General features: G+C 36.3%; 2 protein-coding genes across 3 annotated transcripts; one reads left to right on the top strand and one right to left on the bottom strand.

Annotated features, from left to right (window-relative positions):
- Nucleotides 1-787: 787 nt before the first annotated feature.
- On the bottom strand, nt 788-8,645 carry chmp6b (charged multivesicular body protein 6b). Its single transcript, XM_046854561.1, has 8 exons — nt 8,413-8,645; nt 7,008-7,117; nt 6,506-6,593; nt 5,231-5,317; nt 4,943-5,008; nt 4,634-4,714; nt 4,473-4,536; nt 788-1,826 (listed from the first exon to the last, which is right to left on the bottom strand). Exons 1-8 carry the CDS (start codon nt 8,473-8,475, stop codon nt 1,771-1,773), a joined length of 615 nt encoding a protein of 204 aa, XP_046710517.1. The 5' UTR covers nt 8,476-8,645; the 3' UTR covers nt 788-1,770.
- Nucleotides 8,646-10,607: 1,962 nt separating this feature from the next.
- LOC124388557 (zinc-binding protein A33) lies at nt 10,608-15,573 on the top strand. 2 transcript variants are annotated; one of them, XM_046853323.1, is made up of 6 exons: nt 10,608-11,420; nt 11,513-11,608; nt 13,218-13,448; nt 13,619-13,641; nt 13,740-13,864; nt 14,377-15,573. In XM_046853323.1, exons 1-6 carry the CDS (start codon nt 10,719-10,721, stop codon nt 14,910-14,912), a joined length of 1,713 nt encoding a protein of 570 aa, XP_046709279.1. In that variant the 5' UTR covers nt 10,608-10,718; the 3' UTR covers nt 14,913-15,573. The 2 variants fall into 2 exon arrangements, with proteins under 2 accessions (XP_046709279.1, XP_046709280.1); XM_046853324.1 differs by lacking the exon at nt 10,608-11,420 and having other exon boundaries at nt 11,532-11,608; nt 13,202-13,448.
- The last annotated feature ends 1,692 nt before the right edge of the window (nt 15,574-17,265 follow it).

The raw sequence follows: 17,265 nt of genomic DNA on the forward strand, positions 1-17,265 counted from the left end.
CAGCAAAATGATGAGGGATCAGTAGCCAGGATTAAAGGTTGTTCAGCTTCGATACACAGCAGTGAAATCGGATTACAACCAAACCAGTGTTGAATCTGAAATGCTGTGGATGACACTAATTCCATGTGATATCAATGCCTGCCACAGAAACAAAAAATGGGACACTTCCAGGACCTAGTGCAAGCTTATACCTCATTGATAATAACACACCGAGAGCAACAATGGATCAAAGGTGATCAGATACCATTAAATGCCTACGGAATGGTTACGGCTTACAGTCATGAGTTTTCCATGATCCCATATAAAGTATATTATAAAGTTATTTATTATGAGCAGGTAGAACTCTGATATTTTTAAAGTCAAAGTTCATTAAGAGTTTAATTCTCTCTGAAAATCTATTTGGTATTAGACTGGTTGCTTCTCAGGAACAAGGAGATTGACAAGAAATGTACCTGTATATTCTAAAGCACACAAACTTACTCAAACATCATTTCTCTATACTTCATTTTTCAGCAGTAAAACATGGAAGGACCATTCAGGACTAGTCTCTCAGACCCCCCCGTCTGCCCCTTCCAAAGAAATATCTAAACTGCCTCCACATCAACCACCGACTAAAAAGTCTTACTCATGTCCAAAATTATTTAATAAAAGCCCTCGAGAAACTTGTATTAAAAAAAGACAAACACCCTTAAACTTAAAAACATGGAACGTCTCCAAAGTATAAAAAGGCTGCTATGCCCTCTAGTGGTGCATAACATCAATCGACAATGAAACCCAAAATACAATATGATTAAAAAAAATTTTATTGTTGCAAAATAACAAAATTAAATTGTATCATCAAACCCATAAGACTGTAAAGAACTGCTGGAAAGCTCTTAGAGCAGAGCAGCTGAGTGTAGTCCAGCACGAGAGATCAATAACAATAGAGGGGTATTTATTGGCGTGTCAATGCTGAGGAAAAAACTCACTTTGGGCTTAAGTTTGTTTATTTTCTTTCTAAAAAAATAAATTTTGAGCCAAAAAAAAAAGAAAAAGAAAAGAAAAAAAGTAGCATCTAAAAGCAGGAACAGGAATTCTTTCTAACCTTTTAATAATATCCACCTGGAGCAGTGTATGTAAGCACCTGTATAGAGAGGTAATAATGTGCAGGAGCTTTAACACAGCCTTTACTATCCTACAATTCTTAAAAGCCTCACATGCAATTTATAACAAGCCAGAAAGAACTGCCTTATAGCTGTCCAGAAGGTTTATATATATAGGATTAAATCCTAGACCTTAAAAGTAAAATTTGAAATATCACCTCATTAAAGTTAGAATGTTAAAACAGATACGAAAAAAAAAAAGCATTTTCTCTTTAACCAGACAATTGAATTGAGGGTGTTGAAGGGATTTCCATTGGACAGTGCAGTGTAGCAAGAAATCAACTATCTTAAAATCACTTGTCAATAAAGTGTAATAGGGTCAATTTCATATAAAACTAAACAAGAAGTATGAGATAACCATGGAATATATATCAGACCAGGAAAAGTACAGAATGGGGTATGAACAGTTTGAGGTTGGGGTTAGTAAGTGTAAACTATACAGCACTGTCCAGTGAAAAAGCCTCTAATGATGAACCGTAGATTTGAGAAAAAGAATCTACTAATGGGCTGTAAACACTAAAAGTTTTCTTGAATGTATCTACATATTTCTTTTCTAGACTGGAGTGCGTTCTCATCTACACCCCGGTTACAGGAACGATATAAAAGTGTGTGGTGCTGCGGCAATGCTTTACAAAGACAACAGTTCTCTCTCCGACTTCTTCTTCACCCGTTCCTTCTCCGGCTCTGAAACAATTCCAAAGGGTTAATATTATCATCATGTATTCTGTGCAGTTTTGCATAATATGAATAAAAGAATGTAAACGTTGTCAAGAAAAGGGGGGCGATCACATGCAAATTATATTTCTATCAAACATATTATATGATTTAATTATTAAATTAATTATAAATTATTTTTTCGGTACATATAATGTTTTAGAAAAGAATTAAATGCTTAATTTATCAATTAATTAAAAAAAAATTATCAAGTGCGGGAAATCGGTATAGGCAGCAGTGGCCATTTCTCCCAACAAAACACCCTGCAGACCACAACAATCAATTAAATGGAAATAAAATACAAATTTAAATGGCTTTGATCTTTCTTTGCAGCTCGCTACTGGAACATGGATTGGTGGTTGTCGGACCCCTGATCTAAACAAAGATTTTAAAGCATTTAAAAGCAGTCCTTAAATGTAGAGTTACATAATTGCAGTCCAGTTCAGTTCAATAGATATTAACAGACTGTTTTACTCTTCTAGAGCATCTTGTCATTTGTTTTTTCTATTTTAAATATCCATCCTGCATTTTTAAAGCACACCTGGCTAGAAATGAATTTAATCTCCTCGACCACCTCACGGAAAACCATTTTGTTGTTCTGACCGGTCTGTTTCAACCCAAATTGACCCATGATGTCAGCTGGTTCATATAACTCAGCTATACGGTTTGTTTTTAGGTTTAGGGCTAATAGGCTTAGACAAGAGACATACTGTAGGTGCTTAAATGTTTCACATCAATGCAAATATTATACTAGTCCAGACCTGATAAATGCATCTATAGGTTTTAAAGCTTTAGTCAGCAGTAATATATCCTAGTAAAAAACCCTGATAACCTTCAAAACTAACCAAGAGAGAGCACCAAAAATATATTTTCCCCTACAGAGATACAATTGCAGATTGTTTACATTAACAACTACCAGATAACAATAAAAGAAAGGAAACAGATTGAGATGGTATTTGAGTTGAGTAGTCACCTCACATACTAATGGAAGCTACACAACAGCATCTATTCAAATGTCATGCAGAAGAACTTGTGAATATCCAAATTCTCCAGACGGTACAGCACATCATCCAAAATCTGGTTTCTTTCTGATGGTCACCAACTACAAAGCTGCTGTTGCACAGGGCTAGAGTGTACTAATTAATAAGTATGATAACTCGTTTAAAGTTTTACGTGCCTCTGAACAGTTTAACAAAAAGGTAAACAAAAATAATTATTTCAATAAAACTTCAGTAGAATAGATACACGTTAGAGCACAGTAAAATCCACATATTAAAAAAAAAAAAAAAAAAAAAGCATATTAAGAAGCTGGGGTCAGACTACAGGGTCAGCCACGATACAGCGCCCCTAGAGCACAGTGGCAGATCACCATTGCTGGGGCATGAACCCCCTGATATTCTGATCAGTAACCTACAGCCTTAACCACTAAACTACCACTTCCCAATGTAGCCAACATTACATATTACATGTTTTAATTTCCATATACAGGCCCTGCTTGTGAAAAACTGTTGGATGCATCCCAAATGCTGGCAATACCAGTGGACATGATCGAAAGAAAATTGTACGACTGCTAATTTTAATGCAAGAAGGTCATGTCATGGCCTTGTCAGTGCTGTTTTGTGTTTTTCCTCTCTCTTTTTTCCTTCAATGTGGGTTGGGGGTTTTATTCTGCTGCCTACAGTGCTGTCCTGTAGGTGGAGCCCCATGTCAATCCTGATTAAATGGTGTCTGAGAAAGGGAGGAAAACCCCAACCAGAAGAGGTAGAGCCAAAAAAAGTATAAAAGCAGCACTCTGAAACCCTTGTCAAATGTTTTGTTTGCCTTTTTGACATATACTAGCTCAGGGGTCACCAACCTTTTTGAAACTGAGAGCTACTTCTTGGGTTAATTAATGTGAAGGACTACCAGTTTGATACTGAAATAACAAATTTGCGCAATTTACCTTTAATTATACGTTATTATTAATAATTAATGATAATCATCTATGTGAAGACACTGATCATGTTCTCACAATAATCATCAACAATGATTTAACAAGGAAGGAAACGGATAGATGCAGCTCATTGGCAAGTGGCGCTATGGTAAGCTATTTCTAGAAAAAAGACCCGCGGGCGACTCATGTGGTCCCTGCTGTATGCTGACCTGGTGCCCATGGGCACCATGTTGGTGACCCCTGTACTAGCTCACTTGGTTTGAGATCAGATAAGACTGTGCTCACAACTACATTCTACCACGCAAGTCTTTGCTTGTCTGGAGACTCTAGGTTAGCTTTTTAAATACAGCCTAGTGTAGTCTCTTATGTTTATATCTTTGGCAATGTTCACCTTCTCTTGCTTTGTTTTCTGTCATTTTGTTTGTCAGTTTTGCACTTGATCACTCAAAGCAATAACAATAAATCACTCCCTAAACTCTGGTGCTATTATATAATTATTTACCATCATTTTGGTCCAAACAAGCCGCAACAATTAAACCGTTATTGTTTTAGCAGCCTCCTCCCCCCTAATCTATAAATTCAAATTAGGAGGCGTGATATTGATAATTTCCAATAACAGCACATCTCTCAGTGGAACATTCTTTATACATAAGGCCTGTAAGAGTTAGAGTGAGAATACACACCAGGCTCTTGATCTGGTATTTCTGGCAATTGCTCATCTGGCACCTCAGGAAGCTCAATATCTCCCTTTATAGACACACACACACACACACACATAATTAGACAATGCAAATGGCACTTAGGAAACAATTCAGTTGTATGAGTGGACACAAAAAATGCAAACCTGAGTGATAGCTTCAAGCTCTGCTAATACAGCGTCCTCGTCCTCTTGTGTCAGAGAGCCTGCCAGAATGTCATCGATTTGCTGCACACAGGAACAAATCCAGGAGTAACACACATTACACAGTTAATCTTTAGCTTAGGGGAAAAAGAAATTTCTTACTTACACGTTTACTAAAAGTCAGATGTATTATATAATAAAGAAATAAATCTTTAAAAAAAATGCTGACCATCTCGAGTCCAAAGTAACACTGGGCACTTCATTTCATACAACATCTGAGCAATAACATGAGTGTGTGATTTAGACACTTACCCTCTGGTACTCAATGGATTCCTGGGTCTCGTCCATGATTCTCTCCACTTCTTCTATGGACATCACCTGCATTAACAAGATGAAGAGGATTAAACCACACTCATCAGTGGCAATATAGTACATCTGCACCAATTACAAATAATGAATAACGAGCTACATTACAGATAAATACAATCAGAGTAATATGGGTAGGTTAAGCCCCAAACAATAAAAGAAGACTGAACCACACTGGCACATTAAAATAAATTGTTAAAAAAAAAAAAAAAAAATGCATACAAACATACATACCTCATGCATTTTCTTTAAACAGTCGTTGCCGACCTTCAGTCCTTCAATCACCTTTATTTCTATCTGTGCAAACTCAATGTCTTGAACCTGGTGGAAGAAGCAGAACGCTCCCTATGATCTTCTGTATAATGATATACAAAGGTTATGTTTACTCAAATCAATAATACATTTATTAGTGTCATGATGGACATGTTGGTGTGTAAAATAAAGGCATAATCTTCTAAAAAGCATGCATTGAAAAAACAGAAAATAACCCACAACATTATGATCAATATTTTGGTTGTCCCAAACTAGACACAAAATGCACAGATGATAGATACATATATTTATTTTCCGAATCACGATACTCTCAAAACTCTCCAACCAAAAAAACTAAAACATGCTGACATTTGCTAGATTCACACAGGAAGTGATAAATGGTGCAAATCACCAATCTCTGTACCAAGAGGTGTCCTATTTTTAATCACTGTGACTCAACCAGCACTCTAGAAATCAGCAGATGGATCCGTGACCTCTGCTGTCTTCACACGCATTGGTAGGCAGTGTACAAGGTCGTGCCATATTCGCACAAACTTTTTAAACTTTGTTGCTAATGTTGTCATCAGTTGCAAACTCTATTTGAAAATGAATAGTCTAGGTGCATTGTCACTGTCAGAATGTGTGTAAACGTCTCTTAAGAGCATTGTAACTGACTGAACGCTCAATAAAATAAGCCAAATCTCTTGATCTATTAGAAGAACTCGCCTGCCAATCCCCACCCACCAGAAAGTTTTTCACAAACATACGACCCATTAATGAGTGAGGATGAAGCCCAAAACCTGCTTCCTGTAAGACACATGAGGTCAGCCAACTGCATCATTTCGAACTACTACTAGTACTGCGTCACAAAAGTACACACAGTAACACAAACAGCCAAAAACTGCCAAGTGTTAATTATATGCTATTCCTCCCACTCAGAGATCATGGCCAGTTCTGCTCTCTAGGCTCCCAGTCCCAGATGGCTGCTTCCTGAATAGGACTTAAACTTGCAATCTCCTGATGATACAGCACACCTTCTTTTTTTTTTTAAAGGAATCACTAAAACTCCTAAAAGAACAAAGATGGCTTGATATTAAACACCAATTTATATAATAGCCAGTGAATATTTTCATTATTTCTAAACCTTTTAACAAACAAAACAGATGCAACTGATCAAGAGTTATAGTGAACATGTGTTTTTTACACTCATTCATTTCCACATTTAATCCACTGTCATTCAGTTATTAAGTCATTTACCATTCGTTCCAGGTTGCTTATCTGGTTCTCAGTCTTGTCCAGAAGTTGCTCCTGAAAGCGTTTCTTCTTAAGCAAAAGGATGGCTTTCCTACAAAAACACAAAATGTTTTTGTGACCTTGGAGCCTATGTGCATTTACAATCCATCTAAAGCTCACTCAAATGTCTAGTTCATAGTCTAGTTGAAAAACATTTGCCATACGGTGAGCTTGTATGACTCGATTTCTATATTTGAGATTGATGTGATGTATGTCCAACAGGAATGCTGATTTTCTTCCTAATTTAGGCATGGCCAATCTCAATCCGGCTCATTAGGCATTTCTTCTATCATACAACAGCAACAAGGGCTATACCTGTGATTGGTTGTGCCATTGTCATTGATAGGAGAAAAAAAAAAGAGCAAGGCGCCCCTCCATTCCTACTCCCTCAGGCTCCTAGATACGAATAGCTGAGGCACCATGGGCATTTAAAGCATTGAAATGACAGCGACATGTTTATACTCACTCTTTCTTGCCATCTTTCAGCAGCTGCTTGGCAAGCTGTCTCTCCTTCTCCAGCTGCAGAGTGATCCTCTTCTGATATTGCTTCAGTTTATCTCTCTGCTGCTTTAGTTGCTGCACTCAACATGAAGAGAATGACTTCAACACACTCCCTCATAAATAGAAACCAAGCGATTGGGTTATCGTGTAATCCGACCTTGTACTTTCACTCATTCGCCAAATGGTCATAGTAAAGCAATAAAAGCATTCTGCGGTTAAATAACCGCTCACTGTAGCCCATCCCTGTCCATACACTTGGACTACACTAAAAACCATGGCTGATGTGATATTATTTGGATGGCTAGCGGTTTTATTTTGTATCATTTTCGATTCCCTTTCCTAATTCACACTACGACTAAGAAGAAGAAGAATAGCTCGTCTGCAGAGAATAATCTATCGGTCAAATCAAACCTGGCTATAAAATTTAACCAAGAATTATGGTTATGGAGTTTAAATCATATACATTTTACTACAATTTGCCGTTATGGAAAATCCATGTGACGCTTTCGTTTAATCCTGTACGTTATATCAGCCATTAATGGTGAAGATAATGGGACGAACATGAGGACTTTCCAATGGTGGAAAACCTCCAGTCACAAAGACAGAACTCATCCACCATAATTACCTTATGAGTGATAGATTGTTTTGTTTTTTTCTGTGGTAAACGATCAGTTTATTGTAAGGTTGCGGTTACGTGGTTATGCAGTTTAATATATTATAACATTTAGTACTACTACTAATATTAATAATATAAACAATTATACTGCCACTACTTACTACTATTACTAATAATAATAATTCTACAACTACTACTAAAATAATTACTTAATTGTATTAATTAATTTTAAAATGAAAATTATATGCTATCTTTATAATACTGTATTCTTTTATAATTTAAAAAAAAAAAATTTAATGAAACATTTTATCCGGAACCAAAACAAATCAAAACTGAAAGTTAGTTCAAGTAGACCTGCTAAGCTAGCTAAAGAAATAAAAGGATAAATATTCATTTTACATTTGAAAGGTGCTAAAATATGGATGTATAAACCCTACACCAACACATCAACCATGAATATATATATATATATATATTTTATGACAGTTTAACTCGGTCAGGTTCCTCTGAGGGAAACCACTCCCTGTTTACTAGCCCCATACATCAGCTACCAAGTCACAACACAGCTAAAAGCGTCTTAGCTAAACAAGTCTGAAGACGATAATATCAGCAAAAACTATATAAACCCACTACTAATACTGCATTTAAACAAAATTCTAGAAATAACACATATATTATAATTGTTTATATAATTAAGTATGAGTATAAACCCCTTTCCTGGTATAAGACTAGCATGCTAGCCGGTGTTCCTCACCAGAACAGCTCGGTCGTGTTCTGTGACTCGGCTTCGTTTCTTTTTGCCAAAAATATTTCCCATTGCGATGCAGCATCCCGCACTTTCTCCTTAGACAAGGCTGTGTCACTTATTCTCCATCAATATGGCGTTTTTATTCAGTTTAAAGCTAACTGGAATGCAAAATATAGGCATTAGCGGCGGCCATCAACGTTTGGGATCAAGCCCAATAGTGCCTGAGCCTAGACTTCAAATGAAAAGTCCCAGACAACTAAAGGAAAATTACTGACTGTATTTTACTTTTTTTTTGTCAAAACACATTAATACTCTAATATGCACTCTATATTTATATGTAGCCTCGGCTCAGTCATAGAAATACACTGTAAGGTACATTTTCAGTTACAGTTTTGTTTTTCTACATGTTCACCTGTATACCCTGTTATTTCTCGATGTGCTGTAATTACTGTAAATATTTAAAAAGAGACAGAGGAACTAACTCGAACAATCAACATCAAGAAAGTAAACCTTTAACTGTAGTAAATACATTTTAGATTTGAAAATTAGAATTGTTGCTCTGAGAGATGGCTGAGGCCGTAAGATGATCGGTAACACCCTAAAACTAATTTACAGTACAGTGGCCAGAGTCATACAGAGGTTTTCCAAAACGGGTTTCACTTGGAACTGGTCTTGCAATTGTCAATCAAAGAAGTTGTGTCCCCGTGCTGTGCGTCAGGTGCAGAAGCTGCTTTATAAAACAGACGCATGAGTGCTGAGAGCATTGCTTTAGAGCAGGGGTGCCCAATACATCGATCGCAATCTACCGGTCGATCGCAAAGGTAGTGTTGGTAGATCGCACGACATTCAGAAAATATATATTTATTTAGGCAGACACATTTTGGCTTGATTATTTTGTAAGTAGCTCGCATACTGAAAAAGTGTGTGCACCACCGCTTTAGAGGTTGCAGAAGCAGAAGGTCCGCTTGTCAGTGCTCAGACTATATGTCGCTCACTGCAACAAGTTTGCATGGCCTTCATCCCAGAAGGAAGCCTCTTCTGAAACTGGTTTACAAGAAAGCCTACAAACAGTTTGCTGAAGACAATGTGTCCAAGAGCATGAATTACTGGAACCATGTCCTGTGTTCTGATGAGACTAAGATAAACTTGTTTGACTCAGATGATGTCCTGCATGTCTGGCGACGCCCTGGTGAGGAGTACCAATAAAATTCTGGCATTCTGGGCCTGCATGTGTGCTGCTGGTACTGGGGAGCTGCGCTTCACTGAGGGTAACATGGATTCCAACTGTACTGTGACATTGGAAAGCAAAACAAGATGTCCTCCCTTCAGAAACTGGGCCGAACGGCAGTTTTCCAACATAATAACGACCCCAAACACACCAAAAAAAATTGCAACTGCCTTGCTGAGGAAGCTGAAGGTGAAGGTGATGGAGTGGCCAAGTATGTCTCCAGACATAAACACTAATGAGAACCTGTGGGGCATCATCAAGCAGAAAGTAGAGAAGTTATTATGGAGGAGTGGAAGAGGATCCCAGCAACAACCTGTGCAGCTCTGGTGAATTCAATGCCCAGGAGGATTTAGGCAGTGCTACATAACAATGCTGCTCATAGTAAATATTTACATTTTGCACACAGTTTGACTTTTGGTGTTACATTTGGTGTCAGCAATTTTGAAAATAATGGCTGTATGTTGAGTTATTTACAAGGAGAGTAAATCTATATTGCTATAAAGCTGCACATTGACTGTGACATTGAAACTGATCAGGCATAAAAATATGGCCAACTGCCTAATATTGTGTTAGTCCCCTTTTGCTGCCAAAACAGTTCTGACCCATTCTGCATTAACAGCATTAATTTCTGCAGCAGTTTGAGCTACAGAAGCTCGTCTGTTGGATCCGACCACACGGGCCAGAATATTTAGAATTATTGACTGTTTTTTGTGTTGAATTTACTGTTTAAATATTTTTCTATTAGTGTGATGTAGTGTTTGTATCCTATGTCAGAATGACACCTGAGGCTAAATAAATGACACCGAGTCATGCTGTATACTGGTGTATTTGTGTGCAGTCAATAAAGTCTGAATATGTTATAAAAAAAAAAAAAAACTTTCCTTGAGTGCGACCATACGTCATTTTAATGAGACCTTTTTTCAATAAATGTGATCAGAGGGACAAATGCTCCAAATAGATGATCAACACCTGGTTTAAACATTGCTCAATAATTCATCCTGTCTGAAATCACTTGTCATGCTGCAGACTAATATCACTTTACACTGAGATGCCAAAAGGTAAACAGTAATACACACAGAGGGAGATGTTCGTCATATTACTCAGCAGTTGGTGCCTAATAAACTTTCTTCTGTGTCTGTTTTCATCTGGTCTATTTCAAAACACACACACACACACACATACACACACACACACACACATTGCAGAAGGCACTTTCCAAAATAACAACATTATAAATAGCCAGTTGACTAGCCAAAGGTGGATTTCCACGAGCAGAGAGAGCACAGCATACACTGAACAAACAAGAGGAAAGAACGTAGAACACCTTTTAGGAAAACAACAAATTAATATGGCATCTGATCGTCCTTCTTTACCTCCAGGTGACCCTGTTTGCCCAGGGTGTCAGGCCGAGGGGTCACTCCTGCTCCCCTGTGGACACAGCTTATGTCAGTCTTGCTTACAATTGTTCCAGCTCGAGCTTGGACATGAGCAGCAAAGATGCACTGAGTGTTATGGACGAGAGCTGCTTGACAACGTCCTCAAGGGCCTATTCGACTCCATATTTCAAGGTCAGCCTCGACGGGACAGGACCCAAGCCGAAATGGGACTAGGTTTCTTTGGAGAAGACAATGCCATGGCTGAAGGTGGTAAGGTGTGTACTAGGCATGGTGACACCCTGACTCTGTTCTGCATGGAGGATGAAAAGCTTATCTGTGATCAGTGCCAGGGAGAAGATCATGAGGGTCATGAGTGTAATGGTACAGAGGAGGCAGCTCAGGAGTGCAAGGTAAGTTAAAAATGATGTGTAACTTTTAAACAGGTTCTCAAATAATTATGGTGCTAATATATAGATGCTTTTTACAAACTGACATCAAAAAGAGGGAGCTGAGGTTTGCATTGAAGCCCTTGCAGGAGAAGCTGGAGAACTTAAACACAGCCAAACAAATCTGCCAGGAGACAGCAGACCACATCAGGGTAACTGCTTACATTTGCTTCACTACATTACATTTACAACATTTGTAAGACACCCTTATCAAGAGCAAAATACATTTATCTCATTCTTACAATGGAGCAGTTTTTGGGTTAAGGGCCTTGCTTAGGTGACCAGGAGTGGCAGCTTTTCGTGGGTGGAATTTGAACTCAAGATCTTTAGATTCAAAGTCCAAGGCCCTAACCAATAAGCTACCACTTCGCTACTAGCAAAGCTATTTTATTAACCTGTCTATTTTACACACTGACTTTAATTCCTACACAGAATTACAGGGTTACAGATTTGGGTCTAGGGTCCACAAATAATAGATCAGACTGATATTGTTTTCCATAGTGCTTATTCGTTAAGTCATTGAAAGCTAATATTCCTCTTTTTATTTTGCATTTGGGTTCGGTGTTTGAAAATTTACCAAAGTTAAACAGGACAAACTTCAGTCCCTAAAACATTTTGCTCTGTCGTCTGAAGTTTTCACTACTCTAGAACAAATAATACAATTAATCAGTTATAAAACAGTCGCATGATTTTATTCAGCATGTAAAGATTAAAAAATCTATTACCTGGTTTCTAATACTTATACACATAATTAAATACAGTTTGCATAAAATGTCCTTCTAACAGTTGAAAATATCTTGAATATTGTAAACATTTTAAGGTATTTTCCAGTATAATATTAAAATAAATCAGGGATATTAATTATATATTCAGACATGTTTACTAATTTTAAGCTTTCAACATTTTTCATCTTTCAACTTTTTGTATTGGCAGATCAAGTTGCCTTTTCTCTATGAAAAAAAAGGTATTCTGCAAGTAGAACAATAGTATTTCAAAGTTGAAATGAGTTCAAATTGCTGGCAATAGCTTTTAATAATCTTAAAAGTAAAAGTTCTTGATAGTAACCTTACAATAAATCAGTTTGCCTATATACTTTTTTTACCTAATAGGATGTAATTGTTTACAGTGCCAAAACATCACAGCAAATAAAAAGAAGATCTTGAATGTAAGTGAATATAAGTAAATAATTTGTGTGTATGTCTTACTGTAGTACTTTGATGATAGTTTTAAGCATTTACTTTTTACTTTTTCTAGATAGAAATAAAAAAATCTGCCAATAGAAAAGGTTATTTGAAGCTTGAAATCTATAAAACAAATCTACAAATTGGTTTAAAAATAAATAATAATGAAAACAATTATCTGCGATTAATAGTATATTAGTTACATTTTTCACTATTATAAAAACTAAAATGACCAAGATAATTGTCTCTGTAAATAGTTTGGTCAGTGTTGCACTGTCTTTCATCCATCCATCCATACATATAAGTGGATTTATATCTGGAATGGGATGTTCAAAAGCATGTATGGATGTGACTAGTGAAGAGTCCACATACTATATATAGTATCTATCTATTAGAATCTAGTCGAATGTTATACAGTATATTATGTACATTATTTAACTTTTTAATGAATGTGTTAATGCACAACAAAATTTGTGTTGAATTAAAATTTAGGGGTTTTATTTAATTAGGGTTTTATATACATACTATATAATTATATTTACATAATAATGTGAATAAACTAAGATATGCCTGTGAGCAGAGGCAGTCACAGCATACAATGCAGCTAATAAAGGCTGACTTCGAGAAGCTGCAGCAGTTCCTTCAGGACGAGGAGGCATCCATGCTCGCAGCTCTGAAAGAGGACGAGGAGAAGAAGAGTCACAAAATGAAGGACAAGATAGACAGGCTAACACAGGAGATTGCATCTTTGATTGAAACCATTAACTCCACCGAAGAGGCCATCGCTTCTGAAGACTTTGAATTTTTAAAGGTAAAGATTATGAGGCGTGATGTAATTTTCACTACTCATGCTACATGAATAATGTTGTTTCACAAGCTTATAGGTAGAGATTTTTTTGGAAAGATAACTGAATTATAACGATGGATTCTCAGTTTAAAATCAGGCCAAAAAATCATTTAAAATATTTTGTTATATTTCAGAACTATAAGAAAGCCTCTGAATGGTAAGTAAACTAAATTTCCCTTGGCATTTAAATTTTCATGTTTTGCAGATATAACATAATTAAGAGACTGGGTTTAATGGCTGGGGATGTGTCTTTAGTTACAGAGTGGAATGCACACCGCCGGACCTTAAGGAGATGAACGGCTGTCTGATCGATGTGGCCAAACATCTGAGCTGCCTCAAATTTAAAGTCTGGGAAAAAATGCAGACCATCACCTTCTACAGTATGCATAGAAAAATTAATGAGACTATTGCTTGGTATTTTATTTCTGTATGTCTTTTGGTGCTGTTTTTACGGTAAATATCAATATTAAATATTACCATAAAACTAGATAAAAAATACTTCCAATGAGTTTATAGTACAACTGACTGTGATGCTATACTCTGTATTAGTATTTCTAACTTAGGGTAAAGATATAATGATATTCTTTTAAAAGAAAAATAATAATAATAACTGAATAAAATTGTATATTTTTTAATTAAAATGAGATCATCTTAAATTATCAAGTACTGTAGATTTTTAGTGATTTTAGTGAATTTATATATACAATTATAAACACACAATTAACTAAGGCAACAATACTCTTACAAAAATATTCTACAATGAAATGTGCTAAGAACAAAATGTAGGCTCCTGTTTAGTGGGGGATTTTAAAATTGGCAACCTATGCAGCTTTTCTTTTTTTAAAACAAATCCCTTTATAATCATGTGCAACTCATACCTCTTCCCTGTCAGCTCCAGTGACCCTTGACCCCAACACAGCAGATGTGTGCCTTTCTCTATCTGATGACCTGACTGTCCTGCGCTACACAGATGAAGAGCAGCAGGCTCCTGATAACCCAGAGCGCTTCTGTTACTACGAGTGTGTGCTGGGCTCCGAGGCCTTAGGGACAGGCCGCCACAGCTGGGATGTAGAGGTAGGAGACAGCACCGAATGGGCACTCGGGGTAGTGTACGAGAGCGTGCAACGTAAGGAGTGGTTCCCACCCAGTCCTGACCACGGCATGTGGACCATGTGCCTACACGGAGGTCACTATCGTGCACCGAACTCCATCAGTGAGCCGATCACACTTAAGAGGAAACCACAAAAAGTGCGAGTGCAGTTGGACTGGGATGTGGGCAGGGTCATGTTTTCAGATGCTGCAGATAACACACTAATCTACAAGTTTAAAGCAAATTTTACTGAAAAACTCTATCCGTATTTCTCAACGACGTGTAAACGACATCCCTTGCGCATTCTTGCTGAGAAAGTGTCAGTGTACACAGAATAGACCAGACTGAAAATGTTCAAGGAATAAAATAAAGCCAGAATTATTTTGAATCAGGATTGTAATGAACATTTTTAAGGAATGGTTGTTCTAAAATTTAGCCACATTTTTACAGCAAGATAAAACTGTATTTCTACATTGATTTTAATCATATTCTAAATGCTTAATAGTGCTCCTCAAACACAATTTATCTGTTCAAATAATGCAGAACTTTAACTTCCGGTGCACCTGAATATTATTTTGCGACCATCCTTTTATAAAAAAATGAAATTTTTTTTAAAAATAAACCAATTAATAAATAAATACATAAAGTGAAAAACACTTTTTTCTTTACTACTGTAGAAGTAAACAGTATTGTAATGAGCTATGATAATCATGATAAATTAACTTATGATACACTTTTCAGAGACACTCATTACAACTTTTGTTATGAATGAAGTTATGAGGTTATTACTATTAATATTATTATTGGCAAGTTTAGATAGTGGAATTAAGTGTATAAACCTTATACATAAGAAATATCCTTACTAATATTTATGTGATAAGATTGCACTTTAAAACATGTTGAAAAGATCCCCTGAAAACTAAAGATTACACATTACATTTGAGAGCGATACATTTAGACTTTTCAACATAGATACTATCTATATACATGTCCACTATACAGTACAAATACCGTACAATACAAATGTAGAGTCTTTTCAAACCGCATTGATGCTTCTCTGAAATACAGGCAAACAGTTGTGTTATATCAAATTCTGCTCAAGTAATATTAATAATTTTTATGCATCTATATGGTCAGTTGTGCATTAAAAAGATAAATGCTGAATGTGCATTATTGTAAAGTACTACAGTGTTTGGGCACGGGGGCACTGCAAGCAGGAACTGCACGCAGAATATTAATTTGACTTTATTATAAACAGTTATCAGACAACCTAAGCTGATTATATGTTAAAATGCATGGATATATTATGTATGCATATGTAATGCTGTAAACACTAAAAATACTTTGCCTAAATGTTGCATTATGTTATATACTGTACACTATATGGATAAAAAATATTGGGACACCTGCCTCTTCCAGCCATATGTTGTTCTTCACCAAACTGTAAACACAAATCTGGAGGGACAGAAATGCATCACACTGCGAACGCCATGAAGATATAGTTTACTTGAGTTGGAATGGAAGATCTTGAGTGGCCTGCTATAGAGCTCTGACCTCAAACCTATTAAACACCTTTGGGATGAATTAGAATGCTGACATACAAATCTTATGATCAGGTGACACAAACTTTTTGGTCCATACTGTATATTTTCTTCCAGTTATACTGAATTACTGCCTTAACCATCACAAGTATTATATAATAATATTAAACAATATAGTATCATAGAGTACTATTTTTGTGTGCTGAAGATGACTAATAACTGTATTATATCAATGTATATAATTTGCATATTAAATTATTTACTAATTCCAACTCTGGATAAAGTTCTCTTCAATGTGTAAGTGCAGCTGAGGATGGTTCCACATGAACAGAATGAAAAAGCCCTGCAGTTACTGAGCAAGTCAAGAAGTATGAGGATGGATTTGGACTGTAATTAATAAAAACTCTGCTACAATGGTTTAGGACTGCAGTTGGCATGAACAGTCCTCATTTAAACACCTATCAGTGAACAGTTCACTGAACAGTACACCTTCACAATGATAAAACTGTAATGAATAGACATTACCAAGATGAGGATAAATTCTGGTTTTTGAGTCTGGTTCCTTTTGAAATTTCTTACTCATAACAACTCAGGGACTATTTCCTTGCAACAGTTACCACTGGCTCGCTTAGTAGGGTTTAACTAATAGGCACTAAGATATAAACTCATGTTTTAAAACCTACTTATCTCTATAAAGCTGGTTTAAGACAATGTCCATTGTTAATAGCATTATACAAATCAAATATAATTTAACTGAATTGCATTAATATATATATATATATATATATATATATATATATATATATATATATATATTTATATAATCTATATTAATTGTATAAACACAGTCAACTTGAAAATCTAACACTATAATGTGACCCTTAGACTATAAGTAGCTATAATGCAAATAAACACTGGTAAATTGGCCTGCGCTTACAGAGACACTTGAGACAAGTATGTCCTCACATATGCAGCTGTCTCTTTTCATCAGCACTTGTGTAATCAGTCTTGCCCTTTCCAAGGACTTTTGGCACACAGATGTGTTCATATCAGACATGGCTGAGTTGGGAAAGTGGGGAAGGGACATTTCAGCTACACAACACTGATCAAGGAGGTGAAGAGCATTTCTATATTGCTTACTATTTTACTT

This window comes from Silurus meridionalis, chromosome 7, assembly GCF_014805685.1.
Source record: "Silurus meridionalis isolate SWU-2019-XX chromosome 7, ASM1480568v1, whole genome shotgun sequence".
Classification (NCBI taxonomy): domain Eukaryota; kingdom Metazoa; phylum Chordata; class Actinopteri; order Siluriformes; family Siluridae; genus Silurus; species Silurus meridionalis.

Bases quoted from the DNA above. Each gene is read 5' to 3' on its own strand.
- chmp6b (XM_046854561.1), bottom strand. From the start codon at position 8,475: ATGGGAAATATTTTTGGCAAAAAGAAACGAAGCCGAGTCACAGAACAC. The intron at 5,009-5,230 runs GTATGTATGTTT...TTGTTAATGCAG, and splicing joins GTTTAAAGAAAATGCATGAG to GTGATGTCCATAGAAGAAGT. The intron at 4,537-4,633 runs GTTTGCATTTTT...GTGTCTATAAAG, and splicing joins AGCTTGAAGCTATCACTCAG to GGAGATATTGAGCTTCCTGA.
- LOC124388557 (XM_046853323.1), top strand. From the start codon at position 10,719: ATGTTCGTCATATTACTCAGCAGTTGGTGCCTAATAAACTTTCTTCTG. The intron at 11,421-11,512 runs GTAAGTTAAAAA...GACATCAAAAAG, and splicing joins AGGCAGCTCAGGAGTGCAAG to AGGGAGCTGAGGTTTGCATT. The intron at 13,449-13,618 runs GTAAAGATTATG...GTTATATTTCAG, and splicing joins AAGACTTTGAATTTTTAAAG to AACTATAAGAAAGCCTCTGA.